Source organism: Micromesistius poutassou, assembly GCF_964030765.1.
Source record: "Micromesistius poutassou genome assembly, chromosome: 2".
NCBI classification, from domain to species: domain Eukaryota; kingdom Metazoa; phylum Chordata; class Actinopteri; order Gadiformes; family Gadidae; genus Micromesistius; species Micromesistius poutassou.
This window is the reverse complement of record NC_140272.1, coordinates 2568884-2589320: the sequence shown is the minus strand read 5'-3', so window position 1 is coordinate 2589320 and position 20437 is coordinate 2568884. Positions and strand designations below refer to the sequence as shown.

The 20437-nt window shown below is 40.3% G+C and overlaps 2 protein-coding genes and 1 long non-coding RNA gene across 3 annotated transcripts in view; 2 read left to right on the top strand and 1 right to left on the bottom strand.

The window, feature by feature from the left end:
• Positions 1-277: 277 nt before the first annotated feature.
• On the top strand, positions 278-3831 carry LOC311338343 (tumor necrosis factor receptor superfamily member 4). The gene is made up of 8 exons (XM_084463575.1): positions 278-296; positions 2081-2233; positions 2375-2488; positions 2705-2836; positions 2934-3000; positions 3120-3349; positions 3453-3524; positions 3694-3831. The coding sequence occupies exons 2-8, from the start codon at positions 2125-2127 to the stop codon at positions 3768-3770; spliced, it is 801 nt and encodes a 266-aa protein (XP_084319701.1). The 5' UTR covers positions 278-296; positions 2081-2124; the 3' UTR covers positions 3771-3831.
• A 1050-nt stretch (positions 3832-4881) lies between these two features.
• LOC311338344 lies at positions 4882-6978 on the bottom strand. The gene is made up of 7 exons (XR_014633150.1): positions 6718-6978; positions 6389-6517; positions 6057-6188; positions 5781-5868; positions 5622-5692; positions 5408-5527; positions 4882-5013 (listed from the first exon to the last, which is right to left on the bottom strand). It is a non-coding gene; the product is annotated as an uncharacterized lncRNA (long non-coding RNA).
• A 7903-nt stretch (positions 6979-14881) lies between these two features.
• Positions 14882-20437, top strand: part of LOC311338311 (ADP-ribosylation factor-like protein 8B-A) — a 56951-nt gene continuing 51395 nt past the window's right edge. Inside the window, exons 1-6 of the mRNA XM_084463537.1 lie at positions 14882-15121; positions 16520-16600; positions 17254-17327; positions 17461-17554; positions 17664-17731; positions 18082-18152. Coding sequence (XP_084319663.1) covers positions 14999-15121; positions 16520-16600; positions 17254-17327; positions 17461-17554; positions 17664-17731; positions 18082-18152 — 511 coding nt within the window. The 5' untranslated portion in view covers positions 14882-14998. The remainder of the gene's footprint in view (positions 15122-16519; positions 16601-17253; positions 17328-17460; positions 17555-17663; positions 17732-18081; positions 18153-20437) is intronic.

The window sequence follows — 20437 nt, the reverse complement described above, 5'->3', positions numbered from 1 at the left end:
CTTCAATGGCCAAGTGCATTGTAAGGGAAGGTTCTGAATTCCAAAGCAAAGAAAGCTCTGTTATGGGATTTCCAAAAGAAACTCTTAACCATGTACATTTCATAATTTGCTGAAACACCGGCCTGAGCAAACATTGATTCGTTAATTATTTGCATTATTGTATCATTTGAGTTACAAGCATACATTGCTTTAAATGGCCAATATATTATATAATTTATGTTGAAATTAGGGTTAGGCTGATTTCTATAACGAAATAGGAAGTGAGTGCGGGTAATGCGGAAAAACGAAGCAGGCGGGTAATTACAAAAAAGTCTCTTCTTCAAGCAGTTTTGTTATTTGCATATCTTACGTGCATTATATCCCATCACACCACTTTCATTGTCTGTTTCTAACTAGCTAACTATAATTTCACATCTTCTTGCTGATGCCGTAAGCCTGTGTTAACTTATTACCCTGTGTTATACTGTGCGTATTTAACACTTGACTTTGAGGCTTTTTGATTAAGTTATTTGGGTTGTAAATACAATTTTCCAGAAGCCAAATACTCAGCTCTTTGTTGATAATTGGTATGCGACCTACCACCTGCGTGGTCGGAGTTTGCATGAATCCACAGCGTTGTGGGCGGGTTCAAACGAATATCAAAAGAACATTGAGTCATTTCCGTGAATAAACCCACATCTTGTTCCGGTGCTAATTAAATATTCCACTTCTTGACAATAACAGCTTTAAGCTAAGGTGAACAGATTTCTGAGGTAAAATCCGGGGACATTTTGGGTTCAGCGGTTTAAAAACCTCCAACATGTAGTGTTTTTGTCAGAGAAAAACTAAAACGGGGGCACTGGCCTTACCATTCACAAAGCAGTTTCTCTCACTCTATTTATCCAAAATGGCAAAGGAATTGATTAATAATTATGTTTTTTTTAAGTAGTAAATTCTGAGATCAAGAACATCCTTAAAATCAGCTGTAAAAAAAACACTTCACCCAAACTAAGGCCTCCTCCTTACACCATATGATTTTCACAAGATTTGGGGAAGACTTTAAAATGGAAAATGCCACACTTCAAGTTGAATGACAACTTCAGGTTATATGGTTTTAGAAAATATATGGTTTTAAGGGGGTTGAATCAGTTTTCCCTAAATGTGGGTGGGAAGTAGCAAGCAGCTAACCTGCCATATATTGTTGCACAATATTAATATTAGTTATTGTGAATGGTCCCTAACTTGAAATATGTGAATTATTAAAAATATATATACATTACAAATGAAGGCCAACATACCTTACACCTTATTTACCTAACCCAATGTATTATACATGGGCAGCACAGTAACGAGGTTGGGACATGTGTCATGCCTGATTTATATTTAGACTAATTCCATGTAAAAGTGGGAGTGACCCACCAAAGAGTTTTTAGTGAAAAACAAATGGTTGCACTCAATTCAGAAACGTAAGTTTTAATATAATGGTCTTTACAAAAACTAACAAGTCAACGTAATCACACACACACACACACACACACACACACACACACACACACACACACACACACACACACACACACACACACACACACACACACACAGCAGTAGGCTACGGTGCGCAACTATATGTCTTTTGGTCAACATTTTTGTTTTTTAATTTTTTCCTTTCCTTTTTTCCTTTCCAACATTCAATAGAATAAACTTTATAAAAATCTATGTTTTATTCAAAGTGTCAGAATCAACCCAAACAATCATGTTTGTTCACACATGACACACTAGAAGGAAGATCATAGAATTAGCATGCAGAGCCCAATCCTGTAACAGGAACATTGAACATTTGAGTAGCAGAAACAGGTGGTTACAATCTGACTTCTAAGATTGACTGGGAGATTCTCCACTGATGTTTAAACTGATGGAAAATACCAGCCACAATTAACCAAAAACCCGTGTTTCTTAAAGCAACTGTTGGTAGGACCATGATCATGTGGTGACGAAGAATTGACGTGACGAGAACAAGTACGACTGGAAATAAGTGTGAGGAGCTGCGTCACGTCACAGACTAGATGAAGCGGATTCCATCTCTGGTGTTCTTTATCTCCAGCTGCACAGGTGCCCTCGGCTGTACTCTAAGTACCAAACGCTAAGATGCCAACTTTGGTTCTGCAGACAAGCAGGCTGCCGGTGATACTCATATGGACTATGTACTTTCATGGACTCGTGATCGTTTTGGATGCCTCTTTCACTTGCAAAGCAGGTAAAGTGCTTCTTATTTATGCCAGTATAAAAGTTGAATATAAAAGTTTGTTTTTGTTGTATTTGTTTATGTATAAATATATCTGAATATATATTTCCTTATCAGTATGTATTAACTGTACTGTTTCTCATTGCTCTATAGGACAACGAGTAGCTAAAGAGGCTAAACAAAGTTGTGAACAATGCCCTGAAGGTTATTATCAGCCTACAGAAAATGATTCCATGGAATGTCAGGTTTGCAGAAGGTGTGTCAAAGGTACGTCTAATAAAATGAACATCAAGCATTTTGAATTTAGGTGAATTTAGGCTAATCACTCATTAAGTTACATCTGAGGATGCATAGACTATCAACTTGGTTTACTTTCAATGTTGCCTAAAGATGATATATTATATAACCATTATATTAGTCACCCTCATACAGATGCGTTTGTTGTTGGACAATAGTCAATTGTTTTCTTTGTTCTCGGACCAGGGAGTGAAGTACAAAGCACGTGCACCAACACCGCAAACACTGTATGCCGCTGCCGAAAAGGGTTCCTTCCCAGGGAGGAGGACTCTTCCACTTGCAAATGTGAAAAGGGTTTCGGGAAAACGCAAACAAACGGTAACACAAGGCACACAGCGAAGATGTTTATGTGTCGATCACACTTGGATAAAGTCAAATTGATCAATGTAATCAATGCAATGCTTCTTTCTTCCAGAGTGTGAAGAATGTAAAGAGGGTTTTTTCTCCTCCAGCATTGATTCACCTTGCAGGGCATGGACGAAGTATGTAACTAGCCTAGATCAACTTTTGATGTTCATATGCAGCGACTCACTACAATAAGTTGTGTTTCTCCAAAGAGGTCTAAGCCAACCCTATGCTATGACCCCTCTCCATCCGACAGATGTAAAGAAAACAGGGTCAGGGTCATTGGCAACAAGATATCAGATGCTGTCTGCCATGAGCCCCATGACCATGTCACAATGACCCCTGGGTTGAAGACCGAGACCATCTCCTTGAGTACACGCCATATGTCCCTGCCTCCAGTAATCAGCACACCCACAGGGCTACCTCATGAGAACACATCTGCCAACCACACGCTGTCACACGCAGTCAACTACAGAAGAAACCATGGTGTGAATTTAACCTGTTATTCCCTGTATGGTATTCTAGAAGCCCTGTGTACAATCTTCAGTGATGATGTCATCGAGGCTGTGGTTTTCTTCCTTCTCCACAGTCATTGGGGGGCTCATTGTTGGAGTCATTGTTGGACTGCTTATCCTGACTGCTATGGCAATTAGATGCAAAGGTATGCTTTGTGCCAGGCATTATTAATACCCAGTGGCAAAAATGATGTACACTCTAGATATCGTGTGACTATTTTATTGTTATAGGAAAAAACATGTGGTTTGAAAGAACAGTGTATGTCTATCAACACCATTTATTAATTCTGTTTTGTTCTCCTTCTTTGTTCCCAGCTAAAGAGGGCCCAGAGTATAAAAGGCCCATCAAAGAAACCCAGCAAGCAAAATTGCATTTAACAGACACCGTATAGACTTCTATACGTAGACAAATGGCTGGGCTCAATTTTGGTTATAAAATTATAAACCTTTTCAAACGTCTAGGCTTAGCCTAGAGCCATCTCTTCAACGACTAAGAACAAACGTCTATTAACCATATGTCATCCAGGCTAAATCATAGCTAATTATGGGCTATTAGTGAAGGCTAAACATACTTCTATGCTTATCCTAGCCTTCAGTTAGACATTTCTATGACTACATATGGACCTTTACAATGTCAAGGCTATATCATGGATGATGTTTAGCTGAGATTTATACATATTTGTGTTACTTCATATAGATAGAACAACTTTATAAAAAAAATTGTATATTCAAATAAATTCTTACCTCATGTGTATGTTGTAATGCTTGTGCATATTGAGAATTATGTGCTGTCTCTGGTTCATACAACTGGGTATAGGATTCACATTTAGTTGTATTACTTCTAGACCAGTAATATAAGTTTAAATCATTGTTCTTGCCTCTATGACCAGAAGACTTTTTTGGTAGTAAGACATATCTTACGACTGGTCACCAATTTAAGATAGTGATTGACAGTAATCAAAGAAAAATGCACCACATAAGCAAAGACTGTTAAAAAAAATGCAAATACAGCATGCAAATAAAATACAAAATAAAATACTAAAATATAACCTGGCTGAAGACAAAGGAATTGTTTTGATCGTCTTTTTATTAAGCTAATCCAAGCTCAGCAGTACCACAACGCTTTAGCATTATAGACAATACTGTAGGAATTCTGCGCTTGCCATTGTACATGTAATTAGTCCAACAGAAAAAAAGGCCACATCTGTGCAACCTTTTAAAGCCCTTCAATGTCTAGCTCTCACCTGTAACTGACCATGGTCAGGACAGTAATATATTGTATTTGATAAAAAAAAATAATGATTGTGTTATCGTACATATTGCAGAAAATAGTCAGCTAATTTGTCCCCGTTAGAATATGGACATGGTGAAACTGACTATAGCCTTTCAGACCCATGTATCTCTTTGATAAACATACGTCTATTGAGTCAACAAGTGTTCCCAGATCTATATTAGTTTCTAGATGCACCAATGCACCAAAAGTCACCAATAATATTGTCCTTGGATACATCATGGCATTTGGACAACAACATCATAGTTGGCAAATGGAAAACTTTTCTCCACACTCCTCTTTTGGGTATGGATAGTCTGGTTTGATTGCAGATACCCCGGGGGCAAACACAGCAATGCCGTTCGCTAGAGAAATGGAGATTGCATGTTTTTAAATACAAGTCATTTCCAAAAATCTTGGTCTCCTAATTGAACCCTCTAGAAAATAGTATTCAATATGAAATATTACTATTAGACTATTTAATACAATATTAATTATATACCTAACAAGCCAACTCTAAGATTGGGAATATACAAATATTAAGTCATCTTTATGTGAGAGGTGCTTGTTTCGTTGACTCAAAATGACTAAATCTGAACTATGTCACTATTCTACTGCAGCTCTTTACTCCAAATACTTTCAAAATAATAAAATGTGGCCATCTCTGGATTTTAATCCATCCAGGGATTTATTTTTATTCAGCTCCAATTTTGATCTCTCACAACTCAAGCCACATAATGCAGGTTTAGGTGTACAAACCATGTGTGTGCCTCATTGTTTTCTTCACACAGGCATAGAGAAGAAGAAGCAGCAGCAAGATGCCACAAGCCAAGTTAATGACAATGATCGTTGAATCCCACCGATACGGTACTCCTGCATCTGGTTAGAGAAATGTGATCACTGTCTCACTATTTAGCATGTGTACATCAGTGGTGTCTTGTACCGGAAATTCTGAAAAAGGCTGCTAGCGTACCATATGGAGAACATCTTGCATTGTGGGTTTTGTTTCCTGGAAAGACTGCAAAGAAGCCGATGTCACTGCACCTGTTTATTTCATGAATTGAACATAATGTTTAAGGCACAGAGACCGTTAGCATGGTACAAGTGGTGTCTACTCACTATACTGACTCACTGAGTTAGTGATTTGCAGATTCCGTCGTGTGTGTCCGAGTACGTTTTATCAGGACACGGTTCACATTGGTATGAAAACACCATATTTCCTGAATTAGGAGAAATTGATACTTGTTAGTCATCAGTTCTGAATATTATTTGTTATTTGAACAATTCAACACTAATTCCTTTGAATTACATTTCTTAATGTTTGCAAATTCCCATTTTAGGACATTACCTGTACTGTAGGCCTATTACAATTGTATTATAATGGTGAAAGAATAGTGCCATCTCTTGCCTTTACGCTGAAGTTTCTCCCCAAGTTGACAGGTTTTCACTTCACACTTGGAACAGTGTTCGTCGGAACACATGTAGCCCTCAGAACAGGAACACTTTGCATTTGTGGTTTTTGTACATTGTTCCAGTGTGTCTGCAGACAAGCAAGCGAAAGGTTGAATGAATCAACCATGACTTTGAATCATAGTTTGGTACAATGGTTAAGCCCTCAGTTCCGATAAAACTAACTCAACTAGAAAACTAACTCTACCTATAGGGACAGCAAAAAACCTTCCATAACTCTACCTTGAATATCCTTTGAATTTAAATCAGAGCATAGATGTTATGTCTTACTGTTCGAACACGTAAGGCAGGATGGACAGTGATCGTGAGGGTTGATGGTGTCCATGTAAGTTCCCGGCTTACATGGAAGACATTTGTTAATCTTTAACTTTTCAGAACACTCCACCGCGACATATTCACCTTTGAAAAAAGAGATACCATTTTGCATGCTTCAATGAGAAGAACCATTTGGAGAGAAACCATGGAGATATCGAATTAAACATGAAACAATTTATAATGTAATGGTTATGCTTTACTTACAATTTAGATTATAATAGGTTTGTCATTTCACCAATTGAACAACAATGATTTTTTTGCATAAATACGAAATTCGGTTTTACCTTTATCACAGGGGTCACAGCAGTCGCCACCTTTACTCTGAAACTCACGCCCCGTGCAGGGCAAAGCAACATTTACAGCCCAAGCATCAAGAAAAAATAGAAGTCTGAAGGCCAGAATTAAAGAGCTCATTTTAAGAGAGCAAATTAAACATGAGCACGCAGATAGTCAGTTCGTTCTGTTCCAAGGCTAGGTTTATAACAGCCCTTGACGCAGAAACCGTCTGCTAACCTGTGTAATCTGAAAGCCCACGTTTGTTTTCTGTGGTCACTAAAGGTGCACAGACCAGAAGCGCCATCCGGAAATCACACTAGTCACGTATCAAATCATGTGCTGTTGTGTAGCCCTGCCTATAACCTTACCACAGCTAACCTAACTAGAGACTATCACCTTTGTTTTTTAGATTGTGGTTCGTGAGATGCTTGTTTCACTTCAGGGGAAATTCTCTTAAGTTTACGTAGACCTATGTTTTGTAAATATCAGACCTTTACAGAAACAGGAAGCAGAGAGGTCACTAGTTATTTGTTAAACACTCAACTAATTTGATCTATGGAGGACATATGTGAAAACGGCTATAAGCCGTTTTCACATATGTCCTCCTGTGGATCAGGAGGTTCGACCGTGAAGGTCATTCACACTTATTCACACTTGATGCCCGATATGCGGACATTGGTGTTGCTCAGTCATCAGTAGAATCTCCGAGAAGGCTGCGGCCTGCCGGAAGGCGTGGCTGGATGACCAGCCCCTCCTAGAAAGGTCCAGCCCTGCCCACAATACTATTTTAGCATACCTGTTCCGGTTGCGGTTGAGAAGAAGGAAGACTGAAAGTCCATCATGTCGGTGAGTGTCTATGGAGACTGGCATTATTTATCTATGTTCAGTTTTCAGTCTAATATTGAGGAACCATTCATTGATCCCTTAAATGAATGTTCCGTTAAGTTGTTGTGTTTTGCATGGTGTTATATTATTATTATTCATAATGTTTAGGAACCGTTCAATGGTCCTAGTAGAAAATTAGCAACCGTTCAATGTTGTTTCTGCTGTGTTCTAAAGAAGCCGTTCATTACATTTGTGGCGATCAAGGAAGCACAGCCTGGAATCATACTATGCACACCTGCTCCACTGTTGCTTAAACCAATAATGGAAGCCAATTAATAGGCAATTGATTGTCTGTGCGGATGGAAAAGGTGCTATTCAAAATGAAGCATGGAACAGCAAGCTTAAACAGTTTAAAATATTGCCCACAAAGGTCACGTCACATCACAATCATGTGAGGTCTTTAATAGTGTATTTCAGCATGCTATCCTTTTGTCTTTAATAGCACCATTGCAACACAGAGTGCCAGGATCCTGGGCATTTGTTTCAAACAAGGTGATGGAAATGTTGGATTTTTTTATATGCCTTGTGAAATGTGCTATGCATTGAAGTAGTATCAATAAATGTAATTGTATTAAATATATTTAAATATAATTGAGTTGTCAATAACTTCTGTCTTTTTTATCAGAATGTTCCAGAACAAGCAGGCAGCATGGACTGTGGTGTGTTCACAAGTGATAAATAAGTGATGGGATTGTGCACCTCGGGTTGGTTTATATGTACAGTAACAACTCTGTATCAACTCTGTTCTATCATATGAAAAGAATGTAAACCGTTGTTTAGATTTTCACTCATTCAGTATTTCTATTAATGCTGTTTGGCTTAATACTAACTGGAGATGATGTCTTTCAATAGAATAATCTTATTTCTTTCAGTTGCCATCTTGCCTTGGAGATCATATTTGCTGAGGTGGTCGTTCATGATGGAGACAGAGCTTTAAAGGAGTAGTTCAGGATTTTGGACATCGGGTCTCATTTCCAAGTGAGCCAGTGTGTTATTTATCATTGGAGACCGTTTTCAACACTTTTCATTCAGTCCTTATTCATGTGTCCTTCATTTCCATAACAACCTCATATAGAATCATACAGATTGTGGTAACATATATTGCATATGTTAATATAGCCTACATTGGCTTTAGGTTATGAACAACATTTGTTAACCATATATTCACAGTATAAACTACAACTTCTTGATGGAGATTCACCTGAAAGATTATTTTGTTGAAGTGCACCATTGGGATGTTTCTGAATAGCAAAAATCATATTATACAGGCTACTGCTATAAAGTCCTATACTGCTATAAAGGCCTAGTGTTTATTGATTTGCCTTATTGACTAAAATTGCCTTATACAATCAGATACTGTATTAAAATGATAGATAATGCAGTAGGCCTTTAAATGTTGTGGGAAATATGTTCCCAAAAGTTGCCCAATGTTGCCAATTCATACCAAGAAGATGCCAAATGATCCAAGCAGAGGCAAATAATGACGTAGGCCTATGTACTGTATATTTAAGCAATAGATCACGACAGGCTGTGGTATTTCACAGTCAAGGGGCGTTGTCCGTCCCGACGCGCAGCAGAGGGACGGCGACCCCCCCGCAGCCGTCCCTCTAATGAGAACATACCACAGCCTGTCGTGATCTATTGCTTAAATATAAACGCGTTTGTCTTTTTTTGGCTGATCTAATTATAGATTTTTCATTTAGTTTTATAGATGACAACATTTATGTACGTTAAAAAGAAACCGTTCCCAGGTCTCGTAAATGCAGCAAGTTTCGTCCTGAATGTAGCACGATAAAGGTACTGGATGTGGGCGCGGCTGGACCTCCAACTCCGCCTTCCCGCAGGCCGCAGCCGTTAGTACATGGAATCTCCGGCTGGTTTAGGGGGGCGGGCTTGCAAGGAGCGGCCGGATATGACGTCTTGTTTTGGTTTGGTTTGACCGCGCGTAGGCAGAACTAATCGCGATCATCTTAAATGTCTGCAGTGACGCATCATATATTCCGTTGCATCCACAACATCCGCATCGATCGATTAAAGACTGGAGCATGAGTTAGAGACAAATAGAAGAAACGACGAACAAGAAAGGCTTCGCGAACGACTGCGTTGCGGGAGGAAGAGCGTCTGTTGTGGCTCTAACAAACACTGCGACAAATGTAGTTGATTTCTGTGTTTAACTGAGAAAACAGGGAGTGGAACATATAACGGGACCCTACAATGTTCAGCTAACTGCGAGTTAGCACGTGTGTGTGTGTGTGTGTGTGTGTGTGTGTCATTTTAGTGAAGTAATGAACAAGTCCGGTTGTGTCAGTGCAAACGTGTACTGTAAAGTTAGTGAAACTAAGAATAAAGTACCACGCCTGTCAAGAAGCCCGACGTACAGTCCTACAAGGAGTATCCCGGACGAGCCCCCAAATGTGTTACGGCTCCCAGATGTCAGCTGGCTACGTCTAGGGGGAGTAGGGGAAGGTCCCAATTCAGGGGCTGCATCCTTCGAAGGACGCATTTGAAGACCGCTTACGTCACAGCGGCGCGTCAAGTGCTGTCCCATTTCGAAGGGTCCTTCGAATGCGGCCGAGATATGATGCAGCCTTCGTTTCCCGGGTTTGAAGGACCCACCGGGTGGATCCTTCACGGCCCAACGTATCCCAACATTCATTGCGCGTTGGAGTTTTTTTTATTTTTTTTTTATTTTTTTTATAACGTTTAACGTTAAGCCAACGTCCTCTCTTCCTCTTCACCCGGCGGTGAATCTTCTCCCACTCCTCTAATAAAAGATAAAACATAACAAATAAAATTATGATTTCTGGCTCCATAGTTCTCCTCCGCTGTCCGGTTTGAACCGCAGCTGTCAGGGTTGCTAGGAGACAGGAGTGGCGCGTGGTCACGCAAGGTAAAGGACGTTAACGGCTGCTTACGCAATCCAGAAATGCTCCGTAGGCTAGACCGTCCCATTCCACAACGCTCGTTCGGCCTTCGCGGTCTACGAAGGCCACACCTTCGAGCCCCTGAATTGGGACACGGTGACGGCGAACTGACAGGAGGAACAAAAATATGGCACCAACAGCAAACTAATACACAGGTGTATTTATTCAACGTATTAATGAAAGAATGCGCCAAGGGGAATAGGGAATTATAAGCGGAGCCAAATCAAAGAAAGCAAAAATAAAGTGGCAACTAGCCTACTAGTGAACACACAACCTAAGCTCATACATAGGCCTACTGAGGGCGGTCCCGCCTGATGTTTAGAACATAGGACCACTACGTGATGCTAGTGTAAACCCAAGGGTATCTTACCTGTTCACCCCTCTGGCGTACAAAGCACAACAGAAATAAATGGCCACGACACATGAACCAAACAGACTGAAGCTGTTCAAAATCGTTCCCTATTCACTCACTATTCCCTATATAGTGTTTATGATATAGTGAACTATATAGGGAACGAACAAACGAGAATTCGGACACTACGCTGAACATTTCTAAACGTCATTTGTAGTAAAAGCGCCCGCATTGCATTGTGGTATATGGGAGTAAGATGTAGGGAACATCGTATGTTCACTCAGGGTATTTTATTGTCCACTTTTGAATGAAATTAACCACTGAGAATTCGAACACCACTACAAAGTGGCGAGTCCCTATATAGTGCACTACAGTGTTGTACATGAACTAGTTCAAAATAACTTGTTCATTGAACAAGTTCATTTTTCTATGAACTTTGAACTGAACTTAACATATTTTTAACTAAAGAACTTGAACTAGTTCAGATTTTGTGACATTCTGAATTGATGCTTAGGTCCAGATTACATGTTTATTAAATAGAGTTACTGCCTTAGTTGTGATGAATGAAACAGGTGTACAAATAATATCCACAGCAATTTTAGATTGTAGTGATGGGCTGCATGTAATGGAGAGGATTCATTTAAAAAAAATAAGCACAGAATACTCACTCCCACAGTTTTTCTTTGGTTTCTCAAAAAACTGTTAATGAACTGAACATGAACTAGTTCAAAACTGAATTGGTGAACTATAGAACGTGAATTTATTCATTTTATTTTGTAAGAACTGAACTTTGAACTAGTTCATGTGAAGTGTGAACTTGCACAACACTGGTGCACTATATCTGTGATAGGGAACGATTCTGAACACAGAGGTGGACACAATGGACAGGTGCAGGTTATCAAGCCCTGAGGACACTAGACCTCTGAAGAAAAAGTCCCGCCTCCGAGGCTCCCGGTTCCCTCGGTCAAATGTCTATTAGAAATAACATGGGGTTTTTGAATGATTGTACATAACAAACTCTAGATGACGAAGAATTAAAAGCTGCGTCACGTTTTGAACTACACACATTTTCCATCTAGTTTCGACTGGCTTTTTGGATTGTCGGTGCCATTAAAGTAGTAAACGATGATAAATGCTATTTTAACGGCACAGACAATCCAAAAAGCCAGTCAAAACTAGATGGAAAATGTGTGTAGTTCAAAATGTGACGCAGCTTTTACTACTTTTTTTACTTTTCTACTACTATTAGACATTCTCTGGTCTTATCTATTGGTTAGTGCCACTGGTCTGGATACGTCACCCCTTGTATTCTTCTGATTGGTCGTAGTGTTATCCAATTGCGTGCAGTGATATTTTCAAATGCATGCTTGGTGCTGCCCCTCGAGTTGGGCCACAGACCTCTGAAGAATAAGTCCCGCCTCCAAGGCTCCGGTTCCCTCGGTCAAATGTCTATGGAAAATAACATGGGTTTTTTAAATGATTGTACATAACAAACTCTGTAGGTGGCGGAGAAGTAAAAGCTGCGTCACGTGTTTTTGGATTGTTGGTGCCGTTAAAGAAGTAAACGATTATTAATGCTACTTTAACAGCACCAAAAATCCAAAAACCCAGTTGAAACTAGATGAAAACGGTTGTAGTTGAAAACGTGACAGAGCTTTTACTTCTTCGCCACCTACAGAGTTTGTTATGTACGATCATTCAAAAACCCCATGTTATTTCCCATAGACATTTGACCGAGGGAACCGGGAGCCTCGGAGGCGGGACTTATTCTTCAGAGGTCTATTTTCATTACTCCTTGCCAGACCCTACAGCTTTCTAGATGTGGGTCTGGATTTCCAGGCTTGGATAATAATAAACAATAAACAATAGTAATAATAGTATGCAGTATAGTATTTTTATGACGCGTTTGGAAAACGGTCACTATCCTCAATGTCGATAGTGTAACAGTATTATATGATAGCACAGCACAGTTAGTCATAATAATGAGTAACATTCGTATAATGTCTCAAAGACACAATTTTGTCAAGAGTTCCACATCAATGCCTTTAATATATGATGGGATATAATGTCCCTTAATAAATATATATAATTGGGCTGGGGAATTAGCTTTTTTGGTGCGATAATCAGAATATTATATGATTCATAGCATTGTAACCTCAAACATTATGTAGGCTATAAATCACTGAGATCGATACATATTCAGTAAATAAACATGCGTTTCATGATTGGATTTCAGTTTACACAAACAGTGGCTGGTGATAGAAATGGGGTAACGTAACAAAATACAATGGTTTCATATGGTTACAAATTCTATCTTTGCAAATAGTAAGAAGTAACATATTTTTTGCAAACATGGTGGCCTCCTTCGAACAGGACCTGCACCCATGTAGGCATTATGGTGCTATCCTTTTGGCCTTTTGTGCTGGTACGCCGACCTGCACAACGAGAACGTGACGTAGATTCCGGGCTCTCTTCCCACCTTAATCGTGTTCCGTAAGTCTTTTGTGTGCTACGAGTGGGAGAATAATGGACGCCTGGAGGTGGCAGCAGTAGTAGCAGGCTAGTCATTGTTGTTAGCAACATTAGGCTCTTTAGCAATCCAGCTCGAAAACAACTTTACATTGTATTGCACGCACAGCAAGACTGTGCAATGCATACATTGGTGACCGGATTAAAGCAGCAACGTAATGAAGTGTGTAAGAGCAGTGTACATTGACATTTAAGACACCAACGTGGAACAAAGAGAAAGAAAATACATCTCAACTTTATTAACTACGGGCGCAGCCATCTTCATTCGTCGAGCGTCACAGGGATCTTTCGCGACTAGGGCCCTGATCGGAACCCCCAGTGGGAGCTTGTGGTGCCTTCTATTTGTCCACCCGACTCGATCTGCGAGTCGGATTTCCGAGTTACGAACCGGAAGTTGCAACTAGAACACCCCCGAGGTCGGAAAAACGACTCGTCAACTCGTCTGAACTCAAGAGGACCCCGAGTTCAGTAACAAAGATGGCTACTCCGAGCATCACATAAGTAAACATTGTGGTTTTCTACTATTTTAAGCACTTGTGTTTTTGTTGTAACCAAATGAAGAAGTCGTACACATAGCACTGTATACTGTTACCTATAGGCATGTCGTTACAGTCTTATTATGTGTTAAATACCGCCTATTTTGTAGCTTGTGCCGCTGAAATTGGCTAGAGACGCTCCATGTTGCTATGACAACAATGCCGATTCTTGAGCAGAAAGCAGAGCTCCGACTCGTCTTGTTGTGTGCCAAATAGAACGAAAAACCCGGGGTCACTCGTTTTACGAGACGGATGTGACATCACACCCGAGCTGCAAGTCGCGATTACGAGACAAATAGAAGGCACCATTGATATCCCACTAGAAAAGGAGGCGTGCCTCAATGCCGCAATGCATCAATGCCGCAAGAAAGCTGGGAGATCCCACTGGGAAGGTGGGCGTGCCAATGCCATACAAAAGGATCGCACCATTAGACCCAAACTAAGGAAACTAAAACACAACGATTCTTATTTCCATGGGATTAGACACTAATGAAAACATACTTCTGCCAAGTCCGTTCCACAAGATTCTACACACTCGACCTTTAAAGCTGCACTACTTGATATTTTAAATATATACCACTAGATGGTAGCAGATGTATGAATTGGGCCTACAACAAATCACAGTTATGTATTAAAATAAAGACAGCAGAGCACCCTCACTCTCTCATTAACCCCCTCACTCGCTCTCTCACACACACACACACACACACACACACACACACACACACACACACACACACACACACACACACACACACACACACACACACACACACACACACACACACACACACACACACACACACACACACACACACACACACACACACACACACACACACACACACACACACACACACACACACACACACACACACACACACACGGCTGCCAATGCATTCTTGTAGCGTTCCAGACGGGGCGTTGTTGTACACCTTGCAGTATTGATCATATGACAGCTCGCTGCCGTGAACTACTGGCAGACGCCTCACATCACTGAGGAGCAACCCACACACACACACACACACACACACCGAAGTTGAGTGTGACCACCAACATCAAGATGCTGACACTCATTAACCGGCTTTTGGACTGGCTCAAGTCTCTGTTTTGGAAGGAAGAGATGGAGCTCACGCTAGTTGGCCTGCAGTACTCTGGAAAAACCACGTTTGTTAACGTGATCGCAGTGAGTTTTACGATGCTAACTGACTGGAGCTAGGCAGCTCTGATGCTGCTAACTCGAATTATAATTGCCTCTGCACCGTACCAATGTGTTTGTGCTGTAGTTAAATGCCACATCGCGTTTCGTTGTGACCTAGCTGATAACGAAAGACGTATGCATCTCAAGAGACACGTTAGCTGAGACATGCCTTCATCCAGAAAGCTACAGTTGCTTTGGACCGAGGCTGTGACATTTATTTAATGTGTGAGGGAAATCACAGCATCACTGGCAAATAATTCAGTGTTGTTGGCGTATTATAAATGTATTATCGACTTTATCAATGCAATATACATACTGTCACTCCTTTTAGTTCGACCTATAATCACACACAGACACAGGCGTTGATCTAGTAGCCTACAAGATGTACAGACTTCAAGAGAGAGATAGAGATTGAAGATGCGTGACAATTCAATTGGTTAAATGTGACAAGAGTTTGGGCTACTAAATAAAAAACGAAGGATGCCGAAGCTGAGATTTTGCTGTATACTAAGACCTATTGCAATCTGAATGTTCAAAAATATCCATCAAAACTGGATCTCATCATCCTATTAGATTCTGAGACTGAGTCTAATAAGATTCTGTAAAAATAAATGGCTTTCAAAGGGAACATAGCCAGGTCAGCATAAGGACTTTTGTATGTCCTGTTTGTCTTTACCCTTCAACAACTGGCTCAATGTTATGCTACTAATTCGTGTTGGGAAAATTAATATGGCCCGGCCCTTAATAATCACATTTTACTCTGAGATTTTCAACTAACCACCATTGCAGCTAGTGGAACAAAGACAACGAGACATTATAGCCATAACATTCACTCGCAGTTTGCTTTTTCTTTTTTCAAAATGGGTTGGATTAGGGGTGGTGCCTCTGTAGTCATAAGACTTCAGGAGTCATTTCCACTTAGCTGTGTCAGGTGACTCAGGCAAGTCATGGGTTTTGTACCAGACAATACACATGCTTCAGGTTTGTGCAATAAAATAGCACAGAAACCAGGAACATAACCATGAGGCCCACAAATTAGTATTATTATAAAGAGCTAAACGGATCTCGGTACACACACACACACACACACACACACACACACACACACACACACACACACACACACACACACACACACACACACACACACACACACACACAAAATAATGGTCTGTCGTGCGATTGACACGTATGCCGGATCGGACGTTTTGGTCGTGTTTTATCGACTTTTTTGTTTATTTAAGATTAGATCAGATCAATAATGTCAAAGAGTATGAATTGTTGCTTTCCTTTTTGTGACTATTTATTTCATCCATGCACAAACATATTAAATGGTATTTTCCTCTTTCCTAATTATATTTATTAATTCATGTTTAATTCCAGTCTGGTCAGTTCTGCGAAGACATGATTCCTACCGTGGGGTTCAACATGAGAAAGGTTACCAAAGGAAACGTCACCATAAAGGTGGGTTCTTGTTTTTCTCAGCTAACCAGTGAAACCTGCCTGACGACATTAAAAAGTTGTGGACCGGCCTACGTGCCCGTTCCATCGAGGTGTCACGGCACGGGTATAGCTCATAAAATGAATCGTGGTGCGTTGATACATTACAGTAGAGGCCGAACAAGTACATAACACACGTTAGTGCTAGTGAAGGTGCACCAACTGCTCGAGATGGCGATGACCAATGAACAATAATGACCTAATCACTGCCATCTAGCACGATTCATAAGGCGTTTTCGTGCACATCATATTTCTTCATACAGTGTTCACTACCACATACGTTACCCAGTCTGCGCTTTAAGCTCGTGCATGTTTCTGCACGTGAACGGCTTCGTGGGCGTCTAGGTTTGACGCGCGTGCACGTTGCAGACAATATGCAACAGCGACCCCTGGGGTATCATCACTTTAGGATGGGTATCAGAATACGGCGCATCAACATCAACTTCGTCAACATCAACTTCGTCAACATCAACTTCGTCAACATCAACTTCGTCAACATCAACGTCATGCGTAGACTTTTCGCACACAATGATGAATATTTTTTGTTACTATATTGTTCTAATTATTAACCAGGAGTGAGTGTTGTATTAAGTCCTTTCACGTGTTGGCGCTTACAGGTCTGGGATATCGGTGGGCAGCCGAGGTTCAGAAGTATGTGGGAGCGCTACTGCCGGGGAGTCAATGCTATTGTGTGAGTGTCTCATATTTTGATCACGATGACTGACTCCAAGTGGTTGTGGTCTAACTAGGGGTTGGTACTAAAGATGGGGCATCATTTTATTTCTATTTTTTTTTTATTTTTGCAATATTGCTTGTTTCCACAGATACATGGTTGACGCAGCAGATTGGGAAAAGGTGGAGGCATCGAGAAATGAGCTTCATAATTTATTAGATAAGCCTCAGCTACAAGGAATACCAGTGAGTGGTTAAGTTTGGTTTAAGGATGTATTCTTTGATGTATTTGGCGCACTTATACTTGTTTCATGGACTCTTCCTAGTTCTATGTTTGCCTTTGACCTTTTTCCAGGTTCTTGTACTGGGTAACAAAAGGGATCTCCCTAGCGCTCTAGATGAGAAGCAGCTTATTGAGAAGATGTGAGTATTAATTGTTAATTGTTAATTTCCTCCCGTCAAATAAGTCTTCTTGGTATGTTGATGATTTAAAAGCTTTTAATTCTGTATGGTAAATTGTGGAAACAAGCCATTGACTGTTATAATTTCATAGTGATATCCACTCTGATGTCATATAATTAGCTACATGACAATTTGGCTAATACGCAGTTTTTTTTATTTTAGTATTAATATTATTGTAATGTTTGGAGCTTTCTTTAGTCGACTTTCAGTAGTTATTATTTACAAAGGTAAACGGCGCCCCCTGCTAGCAATAGTACAAAATGGCACATTAAGGAAAGGTTATAGAATTTATTGAGATCGTCTCTTCATAGGAACTTGGCAGCTATTCAGGACAGAGAAATATGCTGCTACTCTATTTCCTGTAAAGAGAAAGACAACATAGGTAAGTAATCAGTTTTGGGTTTTATACATAATGAATAATAGGAACTATATATGTAATATCTACGTAGCTATATTTTTGTTGTCTGTTTTAAGTTCATTATAAACTTAAAAAAAAAAAAAGGTGCATTATAAAGTTGTTATTGTTATTATTATTATTAGGGACCGAGCCAAACATGGCAAGGTCCCTATTGAAACCCTCATGTTTATTAGGGACCGAGCCAAACTTGGCAAGGACCCTATTGAAATCCTCGTGTTTATTATTAGGGACCGAGCCAAACTTGGCAAGGACCCTATTGAAATCCTCATGATTATTCTTCTTCTTATTATTTTTAGCCACTTCGACTGCATTTTTCCCCCCCTGCACATATTCGAAAACTCATTTTTATTTGGCACATTTTGTGGGACTGGTGAAAAATTTTATATTCTAGCCCTCAAATTCACATTCGCCCCTAGGTGGCGCTATACCAACTATGCCAAAATTTCAACGTTTGCACAAGCATAACTCGTCACCGGTTGGACCTAAACTCATGAAACTTTGCACACATATGCAAATCCTCATGCTGAACAAATTTGCAGATACTAACTTAGCACTTCCGGTAGCCAGATTTCCCGCCATTTTGAATTTAGTTAAAAACAGTAAATTCCCCAAGGATCCCAGGTTTTTCGACTTTGACAAAATTCCTTTGGCACATATCATCTATGGCCCATTATCTTCAATCTGACATAAGGATTAGTCTGTAGGATAAATTTCAAAGTACCCATGAGCCATTGAGTTCTGAAATGGGTGTGTTTTTCACCCCGAAAATAGTAAATTGCACATATCTACATGAAGTTGGACTCCTAGGACTTTGGACCCCTCTACTAAAGTTGTTCAGAATCAAATTCTGAACAAGATAAAGTCAACAATTTTTCAAATGGGGCGTGGCTTCGAAATGGGCGTGGCCTGTTACTAAAATAGCCACAGTTCATAGACGCAATGTTTGATTTGAGCGGGACCAACTCAGTGGCCGTTAAGTACCAAAGTTCTAACTGCTCAATTAAAATTAAGTCGATTGAAAAAACAACATGGCCGCCAGAGGAGGGTCGATCACTCTGCGGACACCGTAATAGTTATGAATATGAAATTCACAGCACACGTGTAAACTGCTGCCGATAGCTCACATACCAAAATTCGTGTTTCTATTTTTTGTAGCGCCCCCTACAGGAACTTTAAAAAGCAGCCCCTGCGCCACGTTTCACCAATATGTATGAAACTCAGTATTCACGTACAATGTGCCCATACCTACAGAAAAGCCTCTTGGACCCATGCCCCAAACCCCACAGGCAGTCGGCTATTTGCATTTCTAATTTTCACTCTCGGCGGCCATTTTGAATTTTTTTTCACTTTTTTGCCTTGTATTTGAATGAACTCCTCCTAGGGAATTTATCGGATCTGCTTCAAAATTGGTCAGTACAGTCATGAAGTGGGGCTGAACCAAAATCGTGCTATTTGTGATTGTACGTTGAAGGGCGTGTCCGTGGCATGCCGTCAAAGTTGGCCATTTTTGAATTCCGTCGCCTTGTATTTGAACTAACTCCTCCTAGGGAATTTATCGGATCTGCTTCAAATTTGGTCAGTACAGTCATGAAGTGGTGCTGAACCAAAATCGTGCTATTTGGGACTGTACGTTGAAGGGCGTGTCCGTGGCGTGATGTCAAAGTTGGCCATTTTGAATGGAATTTCACTTTTTCGCATTGTATTTGAACGAACTCCTCCTAGGGAATTTATCGCATCTGCTTCACAATTGGTCAGTACAGTCATGAAGTGGTGCTGAACCAAAATCGTGCTATTTGTGACTGTACGTTGAAGGGCGTGTCCGTGGCGTGCCGTCAAAGTTGGCCATTTTTGAAATCCGTCGCCTTGTATTAAACTAACTCCTCCTAGGGAATTTGTATTTGAAATAACTCCTCCTAGGGAATTTATCGGATCTGCTTCAAAATTGGTCAGTACAGTCATGAAGTGGTGCTGAAACAAAATCGTGCTATTTGTGACTGTACATTGAAGGGCGTGTCCGTGGCGTGCCGTCAAAGTTGGCCATTTTTGAAATCCGTCGCCTTGTATTAAACTTACTCCTCCTAGGGAATTTGTATTTGAAATAACTCCTCCTAGGGAATTTATCGGATCTGCTTCAAAATTGGTCAGTACAGTCATGAAGTGGTGCTGAAACAAAATCGTGCTATTTGTGACTGTACATTGAAGGGCATGGCCGTGGCGTGCTGTCAAAGTTGGCCATTTTGAATGGAATA